The following is a 17,439-nucleotide window of genomic DNA, read 5'->3' as shown; positions in this document are numbered from 1 at the left end:
TTAAAGTTAGTAGCCCGGGGCTATTAGAAGCGTCTGCTCCGACATCCGACGGAGGCCGGTTGAAGGCACAGCGGATGGAGTATTTGTCAGCAGACCTGTCATGGTGGTGTGGCGGGGCGCCGTGTCGACTAAGGATCCAAGCCAGATGGCGAAAGAGGTATTGTAGTAATTTAGTTTTCTATCCGGGAGATGCGCCTGGCTCACGGCTAACTGGTGCTAGCTTCGGGGCAGGGGCGTTAGCCACTATAGCCACTCGGTAGCAGCGGTGATCCGGTGCCAAGGTCCAGAGCTTACGGCAAGGATCCGGTGGAGTAGTGTGTTCTAGCCGTGTTTGGGTGGAGTCTGGGTGAACAACTGAGTAGGCCGGGAGGTGGGCCTCAGGGATAGCTTCGGTACTGGGTAACTCGGTGGGTGCTAGCTAGCTGTGAAGATCAGGAGAATGGTCCAGGGATTATAGCAGGAATCCGCCGTTGTAGTGGAGAGACAGTCCGTTACTGGTAGGCTGGCGAGTATTAACCAAGCTAAAAAAAAAGGGCTGGTACCTGTGCAGAAGGTAAAGGCTGCTAGCAGTGGCTAAATAGCTTGTAGCTAATTAGCTGGTTAGCTTCTGATGGCTAGGAGGGTCTTGCTATAAAAAATACAAAATAAATAAAAATAATAGCGGTTCCGTATCACATTGGGTGAGGCAAGTTACCGGAAGGTTTAATTGGAGAAATAAATTGAAATATATACATAAAAAGATGAAAAAAATACAAAAGTACACGAGAGGACGAACAAAACACGTGTGCACTGCTACGCCATCTTGGAATAAACTGAAACGAACTGCAAAATCACTAAAGCTGGAGACTCTTACCTCCCTCACTAGCTTTAAGCTCCAGCTGTCAGAGCAGCTCCCACATCACTGCACATAGCTCATCTGTAAATAGCCCATCCAATCTACCTCATCCCCATACTGTATTTATTTATTTAACTTGCTCAGTATCTCTACTTGCATGTTCATCTTCTGCACATTCTACCATTCCAGTGTTTAATTGCTATATTGTAATTACTTCACCACCATGGCCTATTTATTGCCTTACCTCTCTTATCCTACCTCATTTGCACATGCTGTATATAGATAATTCTACTGTATTATTGATTGTATGTTTGTTTATTCCATGTGTAACTCTGTGTTGTTGTATGTGTCGAACTGCTTTGCTTCATCTTGGCCAGGTTGCAGTTGCAAATGAGAACTTGTTCTCAACTAGCCTACCTGGTTACATAAAGGTGAAATAAATAAATAAAAACTTCCGACTTCAGCTGTATCTTTACTCAAGTATGAAAATTGGGTATTTTTTCCACCACTGTTTACGAGTAGTTTAATCGCTGCTATTGTGCCTGCTTTATAAACCATTTGGTTATGCAACTGACATTGTAATCAATAACTAATGCAGATTAATATTGCCATTATGTTAAGCCTGCCCATGCAAGAATGAATGGGAAAACCATTGCAGTTTACCGTGCCATGATACTTTATTTTTGTGTAATACCACATTTCTGTACAGGGATGGTGATTATCACGGAGCTGGCTTTATGTGGAGATTAAGTATTTCAATTCATGTGTTGGATGTTACATGATCAATATAACTACAAGTCTTTAAGGCATATACTGTAACAAATACTCCAACTTGATCTGCTTAATTAACAAAACCAAACTGACACTTTAATTGTAAACTCTGAAATAAACTGCATTTCCTTGGGTCTGCATTGTAACTGTACAATATTGAGGTAAACAAGTCATATTTAAATACAATATGTGATGACAAAACAACAAACTGTGGATTAAAAACAACCCAAACTGCACAGGAAGGCACAACATACAGTGGCAAGAAAAAGTATGTGAACCCTTTGGGATTATCTGGATGAATAAATTGGTCATAAAATTAGATCCGATTTTCATCGAAGTCACAACAACAGACAAACACAGTCTGCTTAAACTAATAACACACAAATTATATTGAATACATCATTTAAACATTCACAGTCTAGGTTGGAAAAAGTATGTGAACCCCTAGGCTAATGACATCTCCAAAAGCTATTTGGAGTCAGGAGTCCAATCAATGAGACGAGATTGGAGATGGTTGGTTAGAGCTGCCTTGCCCTATAAAAACACTTGCAAAATTTGAGTTTGCTACTCACAAGACGAATTGTCTGATGTGAACCATGCCTCGAACAAAAGAGATCTCAGAAGACCTAATAATAAGAATTGTTGACTTGACAAAATAATCTCTAAAAGCCATGATGTTCATCAGTCCACGGTAAGACAAATGATCTGTAAATGGAGAAATTTCAGCACTGTTGCTACTTTCCCGAGGAGTGCAAAGATGACTGCAAGAGCACAGCGCAGAATGCTCAATGAGGTTAAGAAGAATCCTAGAGTGTCAGCTAAAGACTTACAAAAATATCTGGAACATGCTAACATCTCTGTTGACGAGTCTACAATACGTAAAACACTAAACAAGAATGGTGTTCATGGGAGGACACCACGGAAGAAGCCACTAATGTCCCAAAAAAAAAACATTGCTGCACGTCTGAAGTTTGCAAAAGAGCATCTGGATGTTCCATAGCGCTACTGGCTAAATATTCTGTGGACAGATGAAACTAAAGTTGAGTTGTTTGTAAGGAACACACAACACTATGTGTGGAGACACAGCACACCAACATCAAAACCTCATCCCAACTATAATGTATGGTGGAGGGAGCATCATGGTTTGGAGCTGCTTGGCTGCCTCAGGGCCTGGACAGCTTGCTATCATCGACGGAAAAATGTATTCCCAAGTTTAGCAAGACATTCTGCAGGAGAATGTAAGGCTATCTGTCTGCCAATTGAAGCTCAACAGAAGTTGGGTGATGCAACAGGACAACGACGTAAAACACAGAAGTAAATCAACAACAGAATGACTTCAACAGAAGATTGAGATGCTGTGCATAACCTCAAGAGAGCAGTTCAGACCAGACATCCTAAGAATATTGCTGAACTGAAATAGTTTTGTAAAGAGGAATAGTTCAAATTCTCCTCCTGACCGTTGTGCAGGTCTGATCCGCAACTACAGAAAACGTTTGGTTGAGGTTATACTGCCAAAGGAGGGTCAACCAGTTATTAAATCCAAGGGTTCACATACTTTTCCCACCCTGCACTGCGAATGTTTACACGGTGTTCAATAAAGACATGAAAAAGTATAATTGTTTGTGTGTTATTAGTTTAAGCAGAATGTATTTGTCTATTGTTGTGACCTAGATGAAGATCAGATCAAATTTTATGACCAATTGATGCAGAAGTCCAGGTAATTCCAAAGGGTTCACATACTTTTTCTTGCCACTGTACATGGCTGTTTAATATATAACAAGTCTCTACATAGGGACAGTCTGGAACAGAATGCAGCAGGGCTATGGAGTCAGCATAATAGGGCCGGGAGGCATAAATGGTACCTCATCCTCCTCTATGGCTATAAACCTCATGTCATGTAGGACCAGTCTGAGGATCTCTGTCATGGCCGGATACACCGCTGAGCATTTTCCCATCTGTGAAGAGTCAAAACAGCTGTTTATACCCCTTTAAACTACTGTTGTTAAAAGGGAGAACGCTACATCATCTAGTATTCTACCTTGGTGAAAGCCTTGATGGTGCGCTCCAGGAAAGCAGCCTCCACCTCTTCTGGTATTGTGAGAACATGAGCCATACAGTCCAGAATGCACATCAACATCTCCCTGGGAGCCTGGAGGGGATGTGGTCAAATAGAATACAGCTTTATTGTTGAATGAAAATGTGCCTTGTGCCTTTCCGAACACCCCCAGAAACTGTGGGCCTTTTGTGGGGAGCAATTATGGGGGGTTTAAGTGCCTTGCTTAAGGTAGGAGATGGGATCAGAGACCAACAGCCTTCCAGCTGCAGGTTCGGTTAGATTCCCATTTTTGTGTTGCCTGGCCCGGGGCTTTCGGCTGCTCTAACCTCTAGGCAACTGCTGCACCCAAATTAATAGGTTAACTGAACAGAAGTAGTCAGTAGATTCACACATTATTTAGCAAGTCCAAGTTTTCTGTGTTAGATCATAGGATTGGGCCCAGAATGAGAAGCCCTGAGGTGGCCTACAATAAGTGCTGCTGACCTGGTCCAGTGGTTTGAAGACAGCCTCTGGGTTTGCAGGGTCACTGTCGTTAAGGTCCAGTTTCTGTACATCTCTGACGGAGATGACTGGCTCCTTCAGCTGCTCCAGCCAGGTCCACATCAGCCCAGAGAGCACAAATGGGTCCTTCTCCAATGTACACAGCCTCTCCCACGCCCCTCCCATGTTTAACCCAGACTGCAAACAGATACAAAATAGACAATCATTGCCACCCAAGCACACAAAAGGCCTACTGGAGTTAACCTAATGGCACTGCAGTATCAAAAAGGAAAATCCTACCTATATGAATTTCCTTTATGTACAAATGTAGTTGTCAGATAAGGTTCAGGTAAACATGATTTGTCAATTGTGCCATGTTACTCTATAAGTACCATTACACATGCAATAATAATATTTTAGTATTTAGAAATATATATATTGTATGGACAGTATTTTTTATTTTTTTAACTATGCGATTAAATGTCGAGTTCCTACCTGCCAGGCGTGGAGTCTCTCCAAGTGTTCGTCCTCTCCATCCAGCTCCAGATCCACCGCCAGGGCCTGGGCCACCAGCACCCGCCTGGCCTCCTTGGACAGCTCTGTCTGGATGGTGATGAAGGGCACCTCTGACTCCTCTATCTGAAACACCTGGGACACATTCCCATTGTTCGCCAACTTCTCCCTCTGCTTCTTCCTCCACCTAAACAACATGCTGCCAAACGTTTTCTGCTTAGGGTGGCACTCAGACTCGCTGCTCTGGCAGGCTTTCTGCCTCTTCTTTAGGAGTGGGGATCCCTCTGCCAGGCTCTTCTGCTCCCAGAGGGACCCATGGGGAAAGAATCCATTTTGGGAGCTGTACGTGGTGGTGACGGGGCTGACCGTGGCCAGGGTTCTATGCAGGGAGTTCAGGGAGGGAGAACAGGCCACAGGCAAGTTGCTAGCGGATAGAAAGTTGGAGAGAGGTTGGGTCAGCAGGTGGAGTTCAGAGCCTAGCCTCTGTACGTCCGACTCGCTGTAGCTCAGGCTCTTGCGGTGGTAGAAGAGGGCCGGTTCGTTGGCGTGTCGGTGTTTGGTTGGGGGTCCCGGTAAGCGGGGCCGGTCCCCCATGCTGCCTCCGCCGAAGCTACCCTTGGTGAAGCCAAAGTCGTAGTAGCGCTCAAACTCCACCTCCTCCTCGGCGGTCATGTCATTGACGTCCAGCATGTCCTCCTCGATTACCTGATGGTGCTCAGCGATGTCCAGCAGCAGCTTGCAGATCACATGGATGATCTTGGGCAGGTGCCTGAGCTCCCGTCGCTCATAGCCGTGCAGCATGTGTCTCTGGCGGGTCAGGAACTGGGACAGGGTGACTGGGTTAGTACTGGGCTCAGCGCAGGAGAAAATACTCCTGATGGGGACCAGGAACTGGGCAAACTCCCGCACGCAATACAGCTGACCTCTGGTCTGGATGGAGTTGGGACGTTTAGAACGTACAAACACGATGGCCTGGTCAGCGGTCATCCTCGTGGCGAAGACCAGGTAACACGCTAACAACACACCTGAGAGAAGACACAGCCAAAACCTTCAGCGTTAGGGTCAGTCGTGAACACAAAGCATAGTCATTTTGATTACTGTGACTGTCATAAACTTTTTTGTCCTATACTACATTACCTGTTCTTCCCAGACCAGCATGACAGTGGACAGACATTTTCCCCTCCTGCATCGCAAAGGACATGACTTTCACCATGTCCAGGATGGATGTGAGGGAGGCCACCCCGTAGTCATTCCATCCAAAGTTATAGAAATATACTGGAGTATAAGGACAGTCATTATTTAACCATTCTCATGGTAAGTTTGCCTTTGGCTTCTTTAGTTTTCCTCATTGTAGAGAAATAGTCATAAACTTACTGTCATTCTCCATGAACACCTCAGGTCGGTAGGAGAATCCACTCTCTGGTTCCAGTGTGTTGGGACCACAGCTGGCGTGTTCCCCTGGTCTCTGCAGGTTTATCACTGTCTTTAGGCCACATCTACACACACACACACTAACTGAATTAGGAATCTATTATTTTATCTTTACTAGCTGTGTTGAACTGATTTATGAGGACAGTAAACCCTGAAATAGTAAATCTATTAAATTACCTTTTAAATTGGTCAATGATGTTGTACTTTTCTATTAATGCAGTAGAGGGCCTGGCCATGGCAAGTAGGTTCTCTGTGACCCTGAAAAGAAAGGCATGCTTCTGCATAAAATGTATGGGTATAATCCACTATCGTTCAACATACACATTTTCATAGAGCCTTTCTGATTCCTACCAGGAGGAATAGAGGCCTTTGATGGCTTGCTTGTCCTCGCTCCAGCGGTCAGGGTCCTCATACTTGCAGTTCAGACCTCCACACCCTATGGAGCACTGTGTGGCTCCAGGTATGACATGACGTATCACCTCCCCGACCAACGTGTAATTCGCCCGGGGGGTCCTGACTGGGAGACACAAGAAGGATTGGGGGTTTTATAGGCGAGATGAGGGGTGATATCAAGGGTGGTGGGATGGTGGTGTTTGTAGAATATCGTCCTCTGTCACTTCAACCATCTGACCTCAGCAGTTTCCGCTCAGAATTATATTTTATGTTGCAGTCTGCTTGTGGAGACATGTTGGAAAGAACTGATACATTCAATGGACTACCATACAGGTCAAGCATACACTACATCGTTTCTTCTTTCTGAATCAAACTGCAGAATCAACATCTGTGATTGGATTAGCACATTGTAAATAAATCGTGTCAAGCTTAACTATGAGGTGTTCACAATGTAAAGTAGTAGTATTAAGCTTAAGTATGAGGTGTTCAGCCATTTACAGCTAGCTAATCTGTCTGGCACACTCCACCAGACGTAACCGAAGTACTGTAAAAATAGCAACACAAAAACCTATTTCAACTTTTCATACATAATGAACAATTTGTTTTGTTGACAGTATATATTATCCTCTATGATATAGTATAGGCATACCTGACTCCATGTAGCGGTAGGGGACTCCACTGCTTGTCTGAGGGTGGAGTACTAGAGGACGGAATACCCAGGCAGACATCCACTGCCATGGCAGTGCCTTGGCATGCGCACACACACAAACAAACAAACACACACACACACACTAAGATAAAAACCTAATCACATGAACAAAGTAACAGCAACCTCAAAATAGTAAAATAAAGTATCCTCAGCACTTACACCTGTAGCAACAAGGATGTGGAGCTAGTGATCGTCAGCATCTTCAGACATCAACCTAAAACGACTCCACATGCCCACGTTGGACCACAGACAGCAGTGTGCTCAGATGCTGTAAATCTAAGCTTTAGTCTTCCTGCACCACCACGGGTCTTCAGTTAATCAGCCTGGATTATCTCTGGAAAGTAGGGTTTGGCAACGACACCATCTACTGCATTTGTTATGCTCATCTCTGGACTGGCAGTGCCATGTCTCACCAGGAACAGGTATTTTGATCCATGGAAATACAGCATCCTGGGCTGCCTCCGTTGAGAGGAGTCAGAGAAAGGAGGACCATCAGAGGTGTAGGTTGAACCGTGGCATGGCTCTGGACGTTAAGACACCTCCCTGGACGCTCCTCTTCTCTCCTCCTTAGTCATGTACTGTACCTCCCTCAGGAGGAAGAGCAGTAGGTCTATTCCTGACTCCTGGATTAACCCACTAATCTCATTACTGTACAAATAGGTTCAACAGGCAAAAGCCCCAGTGGCCACTCCACCTCCCAATAGAGCAAAAATGACTGGTCATCTCTGACCATGTAGATTTGAACTCCCTTCAGTTCATAACCACACTGAGATAACACTTGTTAGTCATTTCATTACGGTCTTCGGATCAATCATCCAGAGATATCATGTGATCAGAAATCAATACATTCAATGTATAGTATGTTTACACCAAAATATGAACTGTAATCTCATTGAGTCATTCAGGGTGCTATGGTGCACTGTATATCAATCATACACACAAAGAAAATCATATGGTACATTTGTTTGTTGATGGAATTAACAACCAAAGTGAAGCAACTGTCATTGACTGTGATATCCAGGTTCAGACACTGTAGAGAAGATTGAGTCAATCCTATTCAGGTAAGGGGCAGGACCTGAATGAAATAGGAAGCACAGTGTCAAGTTTGATCATGATTTGCTTACCTGAGGTACTTGAAAGCTGATTATGGATCCGTCTAAGAAGGGAAAGATGGACACTGACGCATCTCAGGCCATTCTGAAACAATGAATGGTAATTGGGAAGGGAAAGTGTCCTTGAGGTCCCTCTGGTAAGATAGAACCTTCTGGTAGGGTAGACCATGTTGCTTACAATGGCTTTCACAACAGATGATTGATGAATGTGTGACATGGTAAGGAGGATAAATTGATTAGCGGATTGACAGTCCTGCACTTAACTGATTGTGTTGTTCATGAAGGATTTAAGGTTACTGTAACCTCTTGTATTCTCTGATCAGCTTAGTACTTCAGTCTAGTTGAATCCTCTGAGGGCACAACGCATCTTTTATTTGGTAACACTTTACATAGATTTTTATTGTGTAGTTACACTGTAATGACTCTAGTAACATTATATTACTGTGCTGTTACATTGTGTAATTGTATTGTGCGGTTGCATCCACAGTGAAACAAAGACTCTCCCTATGTAAATTGTGACTAAATTCTACTCCTTTTCAGCTTAATTGTACTCTTTTGTAAAGATATCTAATTGTGTAGGAGTGTTACATAACAGAGGGTGATACATGGCCTCTGGATGAGAGGATACTGTTGAGAAGATTAGCCTGGCCTGATGAATGAGATCATAGTGTGGGACAACTGTCCAGGCAGGGCTAACCAGGGACAGACACAATAACTAAATTAACATCTAGAAACAACCTCTAGTCCCTCCTCCTAGACACTTAATCTAGATCTGAATTCTTTCGCTAAGTAAACAAAAACTGCATCCCTTTACAGAAACAGTAGATCGGCTAGTGCCCTATTGGCCGTTCTGGCTCAGACAAGGCTAGTAGTACGCCGGAGCTGGGGGGTTACCGTGGTTGCCTGCAGAGGAGAAACATTGACCCGATGGCTCCACCACCTGGCTACAAATGGCAGTGACAGGCAAGGATTCCAGAGCAGTAAAATAGAATGAATCCTCACTTTGGTCATAAAGCAGCTCAGATTGCAATATGTCAACAATTTCACCTAATAAAAGGAGTCACATCAATGTATATAATTCAAATCTTTTAATTTCATTTGATCTTGTTCTTACTTCCCTCCAAGTTACATAAGGAACCATATTGTTCTAAAAGTCAACATACAGTATAAATTGAATTCAAAATGTAAAATAACAAATGCACATAAGGAACTGTGCCTTTCACACAACCAACAGTACCGTATCAAGTGAAACAGCATCATGATAAAGGTAATAGAATCACAAAATGTATTTATACTGTAATATTATTACGCCACCGTAGGGTGAGAGAACAATATGGGTTAACTCAACCAATAAAGGACCAACTTATTAATATCAAATATTATATTGAGCTGTTACCTCAATGTGACACAGCACAATATCCTGTGGTGGAGTAAATCAAGTCTAATTACTGAATGGAATCTTAAAATTATTTGGCATCTGACCATAGAAGCACATAATGCCCACTGCCTGAGAGCTGCCTGAGAGATACCGAGCAGGTACAAGTTGACTCTAACTATTGATACAGGATAAGATATAGTTGTTTAATGCTAAATGTTATAAATAGGACTGAGGGTAAGGTAATCTGATTCTAAATCTGTGATTAGGGGCAACTTCTACCTTCACCAAGAGATCCACCAGTCTCTTTCTGGATGAGGTGATCAGTGCTGGTTGTACCGGTCCTGTCAGTCTGTCTTTCCTCTCTGATCCCCTCCTTGGCTCTCAGCTTACATGCCAGCACACACTTATTTCTTCTTCTTTCTCGGAGGCCCTTTCAGAGAGAGAGAACGAGAGTAGAGAGTGGTTAATGAACAACACACTGACACACCAAAGGTAACCTCCTCTTCTGACAACCTGACAAATCAAATTCAGAGGCCTCGTGGTAATCTAGGACAGAAACCCTGCTACATTGAGATGTTGGGGGCATCTAAACAGTGTGGTTACTTTCCTTTCCTGTCATACAGTCCGAGAGCTGTCCCACCTGCAGATACTGCAGTGGTCTTCCAGATCTTGTGGTTGAGTTTCTCCCCCAGCAGGTAGAGGGGAGCCACGGTGATGGACGACACCCCCAGGAATATCACCAGGCCCATAGGACTCAGACGCTCCATGATGGGGTAGACCCAGATACCAGCCACATGGTGCACCCACAGAATCCTGAGAGAGAGAGGGGGGTTATAGGAAGATGTCCAAATGTTGTTAAAAGTATCATAACATTCAGTGGAGGAGTAAGAGGCGGCCTCGAAGAAACAGAGCATTTTTCGTCAAACCACTTCAACTTAACAATGTGATTGATAAAACCTTACTTACCATCCCAGATAAAGAACAGCTAAGACAGACAGACCTAGAAGGCCTCTCATCTTGCTGCCATATCTATGAGGCTGAATATACATCTGCAACAGCGCCAATGGCAGGGTGACCGTATGCTGTAAGCAGAGGGAAAAGACATGACTGAAATAAAGAATGACAGAAACCAACCCTATCATCATAGCCCCACGTGTAACAAATGTCCAACAGGTCATTGCATGTGTTGATAGATTGTGGCCACATAAACAAGGGTATGTCATGTTAGTGTTAGGCAAGAACTAAAAACATGCACCACCTGGAATAGATTGAGAAATAATAGGATAGACTGGAGGAATAGGTCAGGCCTTTATGTACTTAGCAATGCCTGCTTGTGAAACATCTACAGCAAGTGTCTGACTTTTGTAAATCAAATCAAATTGTATTGGTCACATACACATGGTCAGCAGATGTTAATTCGAGTGTGGTGAAATGCTTGTGCTTCTAGTTCCGACCGTGCAGTAATATCTAACAAGTAATCTAACAATTTCACAACAACTCCCTTATACACACACTAGTGTAAAGGAATGAATAAGAATATGTACATATAAATATATGGATGAGCGTTGGCCAATAAGCAATATGCAGCAGATGGTGTAGAATACAGTATATACATATGAGGTGAGTAATGTAGGGTATGTAAATATTATATCAAGTGGCATAGTTTAAAGTGACTAGTGATACATTTATTACATCCAATTTTTAATTATTAAAGTGGCTAGAGATTTGACTCAATATGTTGGCAGCAGCTACATAATGCTAGTGATGGCTGTTTAACAGTCTGATGGCCTTGAGATAGATACTGAAAAACAGCTTCTCGGTCCCAGCTTTGATACACCTGTACTGACTTCACCTTCTGGATGATAGCGGGGTGAACAGGCAGTGGCTCGGGTAGTTGTTGTCATTGATGATCTTTTTGGCCTTCCCATGGCATCGGGTGCTGTAGGTGTCCTGGAGGGTAGGTAGTTTGTCCCCGGTGATGCGTTGTGCAGACCTCACCACCCTTTGGAGTCTTACGGTTGTGGGCGGAGCAGTTGCCGTACCAGGTGGTGATACAGCCCGACAGGAAAAAGTTTGTGTGTTTTCGGTGACAAGCCAAATTTCTTCAGCCACCTGAGGTTGAAGAGGCGCTGTTGCGCCTTCTTCACCACACTGTCTGTGTGGGTGGACCATTTCAGTTTGTCAGTGATGTGAACACAGAGGAACTTAAAACTTTCCACCTCCTCCACAACTGTCCCGTCGATGTGGATAGGGGGGTTCTCCCTCTGCTGTTTCCTGAAGTACATGATCATCTCCTTTATTTTGTTGACGTTGAGGTTATTTTCCTGACACCACACTCCGAGGGCCCTCACCTCCTCCCTGTAGGCCGTCTCATCGTTGTTGGTAATCAAGCCTATCACTGTAGTGTCATCTGCAAACTTGATGATTGAGTTGGAGGCATGCATGGCCACGCAGTCATGGGTGAATAGGGAGTACAGGAGAGGGCTGAGCATGCACCCTTGTGGGGCCCCAGTGTTGAGGATCAGGGATATCCTTGTCTCATCGCACACCAGCGACTCCTGTGGCGGGTCGGACGCAGTGCACGCTAACCAAGGTTGCCAGGTGCACAGTGTTTCCTCTGACACATTGGTGCGGCTGGCTTCCGGGTTGGATGCGCGCTGTGTTAAGAAGCAGAGCGGCTTGGTTGGGTTGTGTATAGGAGGACGCATGACTTTCAACCTTCGTCTCTCCCGAGCCCGTACGGGAGTTGTAGCGATGAGACAAGATAGTAGCTACTAAAACAATTGGATACCACGAAATTGGGGAGATAAAGGGGTAAAAATATAACAACAAAAAAACACACGAAAAAAGAAAGTCCAGGACCCAGTTGCACAGGGCGCAGTCAAGACCCAGGGTCTCGACAATTTTGGAGGGTACTATGGTGTTAAATGCTGAGCTGTAATCGATGAACAGCATTCTTACATAGGTATTCTTCTTGTCCAGATAGATTAGGGCAGTGTGATTGCGTCGTCTGTGGACCTATTGGGGCGGTAAGCAAATTGGAGTGGGTCTAGGGTGTCAGGTAAGGTGATATGCTCCTTGACTAGTCTCTCAAAGCACTTCATGATGGTGGAAGTGAGTGTTCCGGGTAGATAGTCGTTTAGCTCAGTTACCTTAGCTCTCTTGGGAACAGGAACAATGGTGGCCCTCTTGAAGCATGTGGGAACAGCAGACTGGGATAGGGATTGATTGAATACGTCCATAAACACACCAGCCAGCTGGTCTGCGCATGCTCTGAGGACGCGGCTAGGATTGCCGTCTGGGCCGGCAGCCTTGAGAGGGTTAACACATTGAAATGTTTTACTCACGTTAGCTGTGGTGAAGGAGAGCCCGCAGGTTTTGGTAATGGGCCATGTCAGTGGCACTGTATTGTCCTCAAAGCGAGCAAAGAAGTTGTTTAGTTTATCTGGGAGCAAGACGTCGGTGTCCGCGACGGGGCTGGTTTTCCTTTTGTAATCCGTGATTGACTGTAGACCCTGCCACATACATCTTGTGTCTGAGCCGTTGAATTGCGACTCTACTTTGTCTCTATACTGATGCTTTACTTGTTTGATTGCCTTGCAGAGGGAATAGCTACACTGTTTCTAGTCGGTCACGTTTCCGGTCGCCTTGCCATGATTAAAAGCAATGGTTCGCGCTTTCAGTTTTGCGTGAATGCTGTCATAAATCCACGGTTTCTGGTTGGGGAAGGTTTTATTAGTCGCTGTGGGTACAACATCACTGAGGCACTTGCTAATAAACTCGCTCACCGAATCAGCGTATACATCAAAAATGTTTGTCTGAGGCCATCCGGATCATATCCCAATTCACGTGATCGAAGCAATCTTGAAGTGTGGACCAGCGTTGAACAGACCTGAGCACAGGCGTTTCCTGATTTAGTTTCTGTCTATATGCTGGGAACAACAAAGTGGAGTCGTGGGCAGATTTTCTGAAAGGAGGGCGAGGGAGGGCTTTGTATGCGTTGCGGAAGTTAAGAGTAGCAATGATCCAGAATGCTGCCAGCCCGGGTCGCGCACTCGATATGCATCAAAAATTTAGGGAGCCTTGTTTTCAGATTAGCTTTGTTAAAATACCCAGCGACAATAAATATAGCCTCAGGATATGTGGTTTCCAGTTTACATAGAGTCCAATGACTCTAGGAGTGTTTTCAGTGTTTTCAGGGCCGTCGAGGTGTCTGCTTGGGGGGGGAATACACGGCTGTGATTATAATCGAAGAGAATTCTCTTGGGAGATAATGCAGTCGGCATTTGATTGTTAGGAATTCTAGGTCAGGTGAACAAAAGGACGTTAGTTCCTGTATGTTGTTATGATCACATCACAACTCGTTAATCATAAGGCATACACCCCCGCCCTTCTTCTTACCAGAGAGATGTTTGTTTCTGTCGCGCGATGCGTGAAGAAGCCGGGTGGCTGTACCGACTCTGATAACGTATCCTGAGTGAGCCATGTTTCCAAGAAACAAAGAATGTTACAATCTCTGATGTCTCTCTGGAAGGCAACCCTTGCTCGAATTTCATCTACCTTGTTGTCAAGAGACTGAACATTGGCGAGTAGTATACTCGGGAGCGGTGAGCCCGTCTACGAAGCCTGACCAGAAGACCACTCAGTCTGCCCCTTCTGCGGCGCCGTTGTTTTGGGTCGCCTACTGGAATCCGATCCATTGTCCTAGGTTTTGGTCCAAACAGAGGATCTGCTTCGGGAAAGTCGTATTCCTGGTCGTAATGTTGGTAAGTTGACGTTGCTCTTATATCCAATAGTTCTTCCCAGCTGTATGTAATAAGACTTAAGATTTCCTGGGGTAAGAGTGTAAGATATAATACATAAAAAAAAAAAAAATACTGCATAGTTTCCTAAGAATGCAAAGCGAGGCGACCAACTGTCGGCGCCATCCTGTACAGCTCGCAATGTGTTAAAACCAGTTCTGACAAGGTATTCGACTGTTAAAATTGTAAAACTGACAAGGTGTGTACGGTACAGGTGCAGTGGAGACAGAGGCCACAGAGTGAGAGTTGTGTCCATTGTGCTGACAGATTACTAATGTAGTCTTGATGGCTCAGTTGGTTGGAAAACACTAGCAACACCACATTGTTGAGTGACTGGCTACATTAATTCACGTGAAATGCAACCATAATTGAAAATCAGAGACTGTTCAAAGCTATGTGAATCTGACCCTATTCAGAAACCTCTACCCTTGAATTACTAGGACATGACCTCTTCAAAGAGCCATGTGATACAAAGCCACACTGACCTGCACAGCCAATTGGATACAGCCCCATCTTTAATAGAATACATTGGGATCACACAGTCAGTATAAAGTCCACCATGTGCAGCACGTGCAAATGATTGTGACACTTACCATAGCATGGTTCAACCAGATAGGAATAATGTCATCTAGAAACTTTGGAAACACCAGCTCTCTGTTGTAGTGATATATCGACCAGAAGGACAAGAACACAAACTGGGGATTAGAAATGAAGAGAAAATGGGTTATTATGTCCAAATACATGTTATCAGTAATACCAGTTTAGATGTACTGTATATTATACACGTCATAAATGTAGTCAAATGTGCACACACACAAAATATAAATATAGACATTAAAAGGCACTTACTGTCCCAATAGGAAAAGCCCAAATAGTGAAAATGGTGTCTCTTAATTTCACTAGGAGGAGAGGTACACCACACCTCAAATTTTTGGATGGCAATATCAGGTGGATAATGTCAATCAAAACAACGAGTCCGAAGAACACTGTCTGCAAAACCTTCGGAAAAATGATGCAGAAATGGTTAGACTACCATTACATAGGACACCGCCTCTAGCAATATGGCTATATAAACACAGCAATGCAATTATATAATTGTCTCACTTGGGCTCGAAGCCACAGGAAGGTAAATAATGATGTAGGGTAATACAATAACGCGGATGTTTAAACTATTTCTAACATAACATAGCCACCAACCACACTCACCAGATTGAGGAAAGTCAGATATTTCCAGCGGCCTCCATATGTTTTAGCTCCTGGGTGGCCCTGTGTGACTTTCAACGAGCAATTCGCCGATAAGGTAAAGACATACCATGAAAATATTACTACATGAATGAGGAGATATGATCCCCATGACATGGTCGTAGCCATTTTGACAGCTTTTGAGCTCCCGCACAGATAGAACAATGAGCCAGATATTTCACCGGATGTATAAATGTGAAGCATCCGGTTGCCTTGTCCACTCTCTACCATATGATGACGAGAGGAAGCCCAGTGGCCGGCAGTGGGAGAAGATGGATTATGGCTGACATAATGTTAATTTTCTCATCGAGGAAACATTTGATTTCAATATAATTTTCTGTTTCCTAAACTAGAATATGTTACAAACAGAGTGGACTACGTTTTGTAGAGTTTACCCTTTGCTAAAGTTCTAAAAATTGCTAGGGCAAATTGAGTTATTGCACACGTGCAATTCACAGAATCGGCGTTCCCTAACGGAAATATGTAAATACATGCTTAGAACGCACCAATAGGATATCGCTAGCCCGTGCTTGGCTCTTCCCACCTCCCTGTTTAAAAAAAATATTTTTGGGGTGGGGGGTAGATCAGCTTTAATATTGCAGATAGATTGTAGCTTCCAACAATGTAATTGTCTGCATCAAGTCCAAACCTCCACATCTGTACATACATACATACATACATACACATCTAAATGCATGCATACATACATATAAATACATATACGTAGGTATATATACATATCTTTAAATATATATATGTATATATATGTCCTTTATTACCCTCCAACCCCACCACCCCTCCCACAATTGGAGCAAACTAGTGAACAACAACGCTTAGGACTGTATTTCCAGTTTATAAATAGTGTAACGACCCTGGGTTTATAACCGCGGAAATCGACCTTGCCGCATGAGCATGCTTTTGAGGTTCGGCGCGATAGCACGCCGGACCTCGGGCTCGAACGTCGAGGGTTCGAGACCTGCTCCCTGCTGTTTCATTACAATACTATATACACTTTATGGACACAGTCTATTTTACAATAGTTTTATTTCGTTTGTTTTTAACTCGTCCTTCCTCTACCCTCAACCTCTCCCATATATTTATGATCTCCATCCAGTATAATTTATATTTGCCATATCTTTCAAACTGTGCTCTTTCAAGTAAGTTCTTAACCTATATACGTTTTACGGGCACAGTATGTTTACATGTATTTATCTTGCTGTTATTAGTTGCTATTAGTCCCAACCTTCAGCTCCATTCAAACCCTCCCATCTATCTCTTAACACCATCCATATTGGATTTCTAGTTGCCATATATTTTACATCTGTGCTGTGACATTTCTCAAAAGTTCTGAGCCTTTCCATTGAAAATAAACATTTTTGCTAAAAGTTTTGTTATATTGTTGATCGATTGACTATGATTTTTCAGATCGCCCAGTAGTGCTATCTGCAGGGTTAGCTCCAATTAAATATTGCAATTCTTCAGTCATTCCTGGACCTGTGACCAAAAATAAGTTACATATGGACCAAAACCAAAACAAATGATCTAATGATAATGCAAGGCCAACAGACAAGTTCATTACTTTTCCCGCTTCCTCTTTCCTCTTCCATTTTTGCGGTAATGCTACAGTTAGTTGGTTGTACTTTTGTGTAGAGCAGACATTTCCATGTTTTAATTAGCTGCATGTATGACACCCGTCGTATTTATGATATAATTTACG

General features: G+C 43.6%; 2 protein-coding genes across 2 annotated transcripts; both read right to left on the bottom strand.

The window, feature by feature from the left end:
• Positions 1-1,493: 1,493 nt before the first annotated feature.
• On the bottom strand, positions 1,494-9,291 carry LOC115102088 (protein tyrosine phosphatase domain-containing protein 1-like). The gene is made up of 9 exons (XM_065005320.1): positions 7,129-9,291; positions 6,438-6,603; positions 6,264-6,344; positions 6,030-6,151; positions 5,793-5,930; positions 4,638-5,680; positions 4,146-4,340; positions 3,645-3,755; positions 1,494-3,561 (listed from the first exon to the last, which is right to left on the bottom strand). Exons 1-9 carry the CDS (start codon positions 7,205-7,207, stop codon positions 3,427-3,429), a joined length of 2,070 nt encoding a protein of 689 aa, XP_064861392.1. The 5' UTR covers positions 7,208-9,291; the 3' UTR covers positions 1,494-3,426.
• An 82-nt stretch (positions 9,292-9,373) lies between these two features.
• LOC115102089 (androgen-dependent TFPI-regulating protein-like) lies at positions 9,374-15,941 on the bottom strand. Its single transcript, XM_029621657.2, has 6 exons — positions 15,687-15,941; positions 15,330-15,479; positions 15,074-15,175; positions 10,645-10,760; positions 10,319-10,491; positions 9,374-10,108 (listed from the first exon to the last, which is right to left on the bottom strand). The coding sequence occupies exons 1-6, from the start codon at positions 15,924-15,926 to the stop codon at positions 10,083-10,085; spliced, it is 807 nt and encodes a 268-aa protein (XP_029477517.2). The 5' UTR covers positions 15,927-15,941; the 3' UTR covers positions 9,374-10,082.
• Between the last annotated feature and the right edge of the window lie 1,498 nt (positions 15,942-17,439).

The sequence above is a fragment of the Oncorhynchus nerka genome, linkage group LG20 (assembly GCF_034236695.1).
Source record: "Oncorhynchus nerka isolate Pitt River linkage group LG20, Oner_Uvic_2.0, whole genome shotgun sequence".
NCBI lineage: Eukaryota > Metazoa > Chordata > Actinopteri > Salmoniformes > Salmonidae > Oncorhynchus > Oncorhynchus nerka.
The sequence above is the reverse complement of the archived record's forward strand: the minus strand, read 5'-3'. Positions and strand labels throughout refer to the sequence as shown.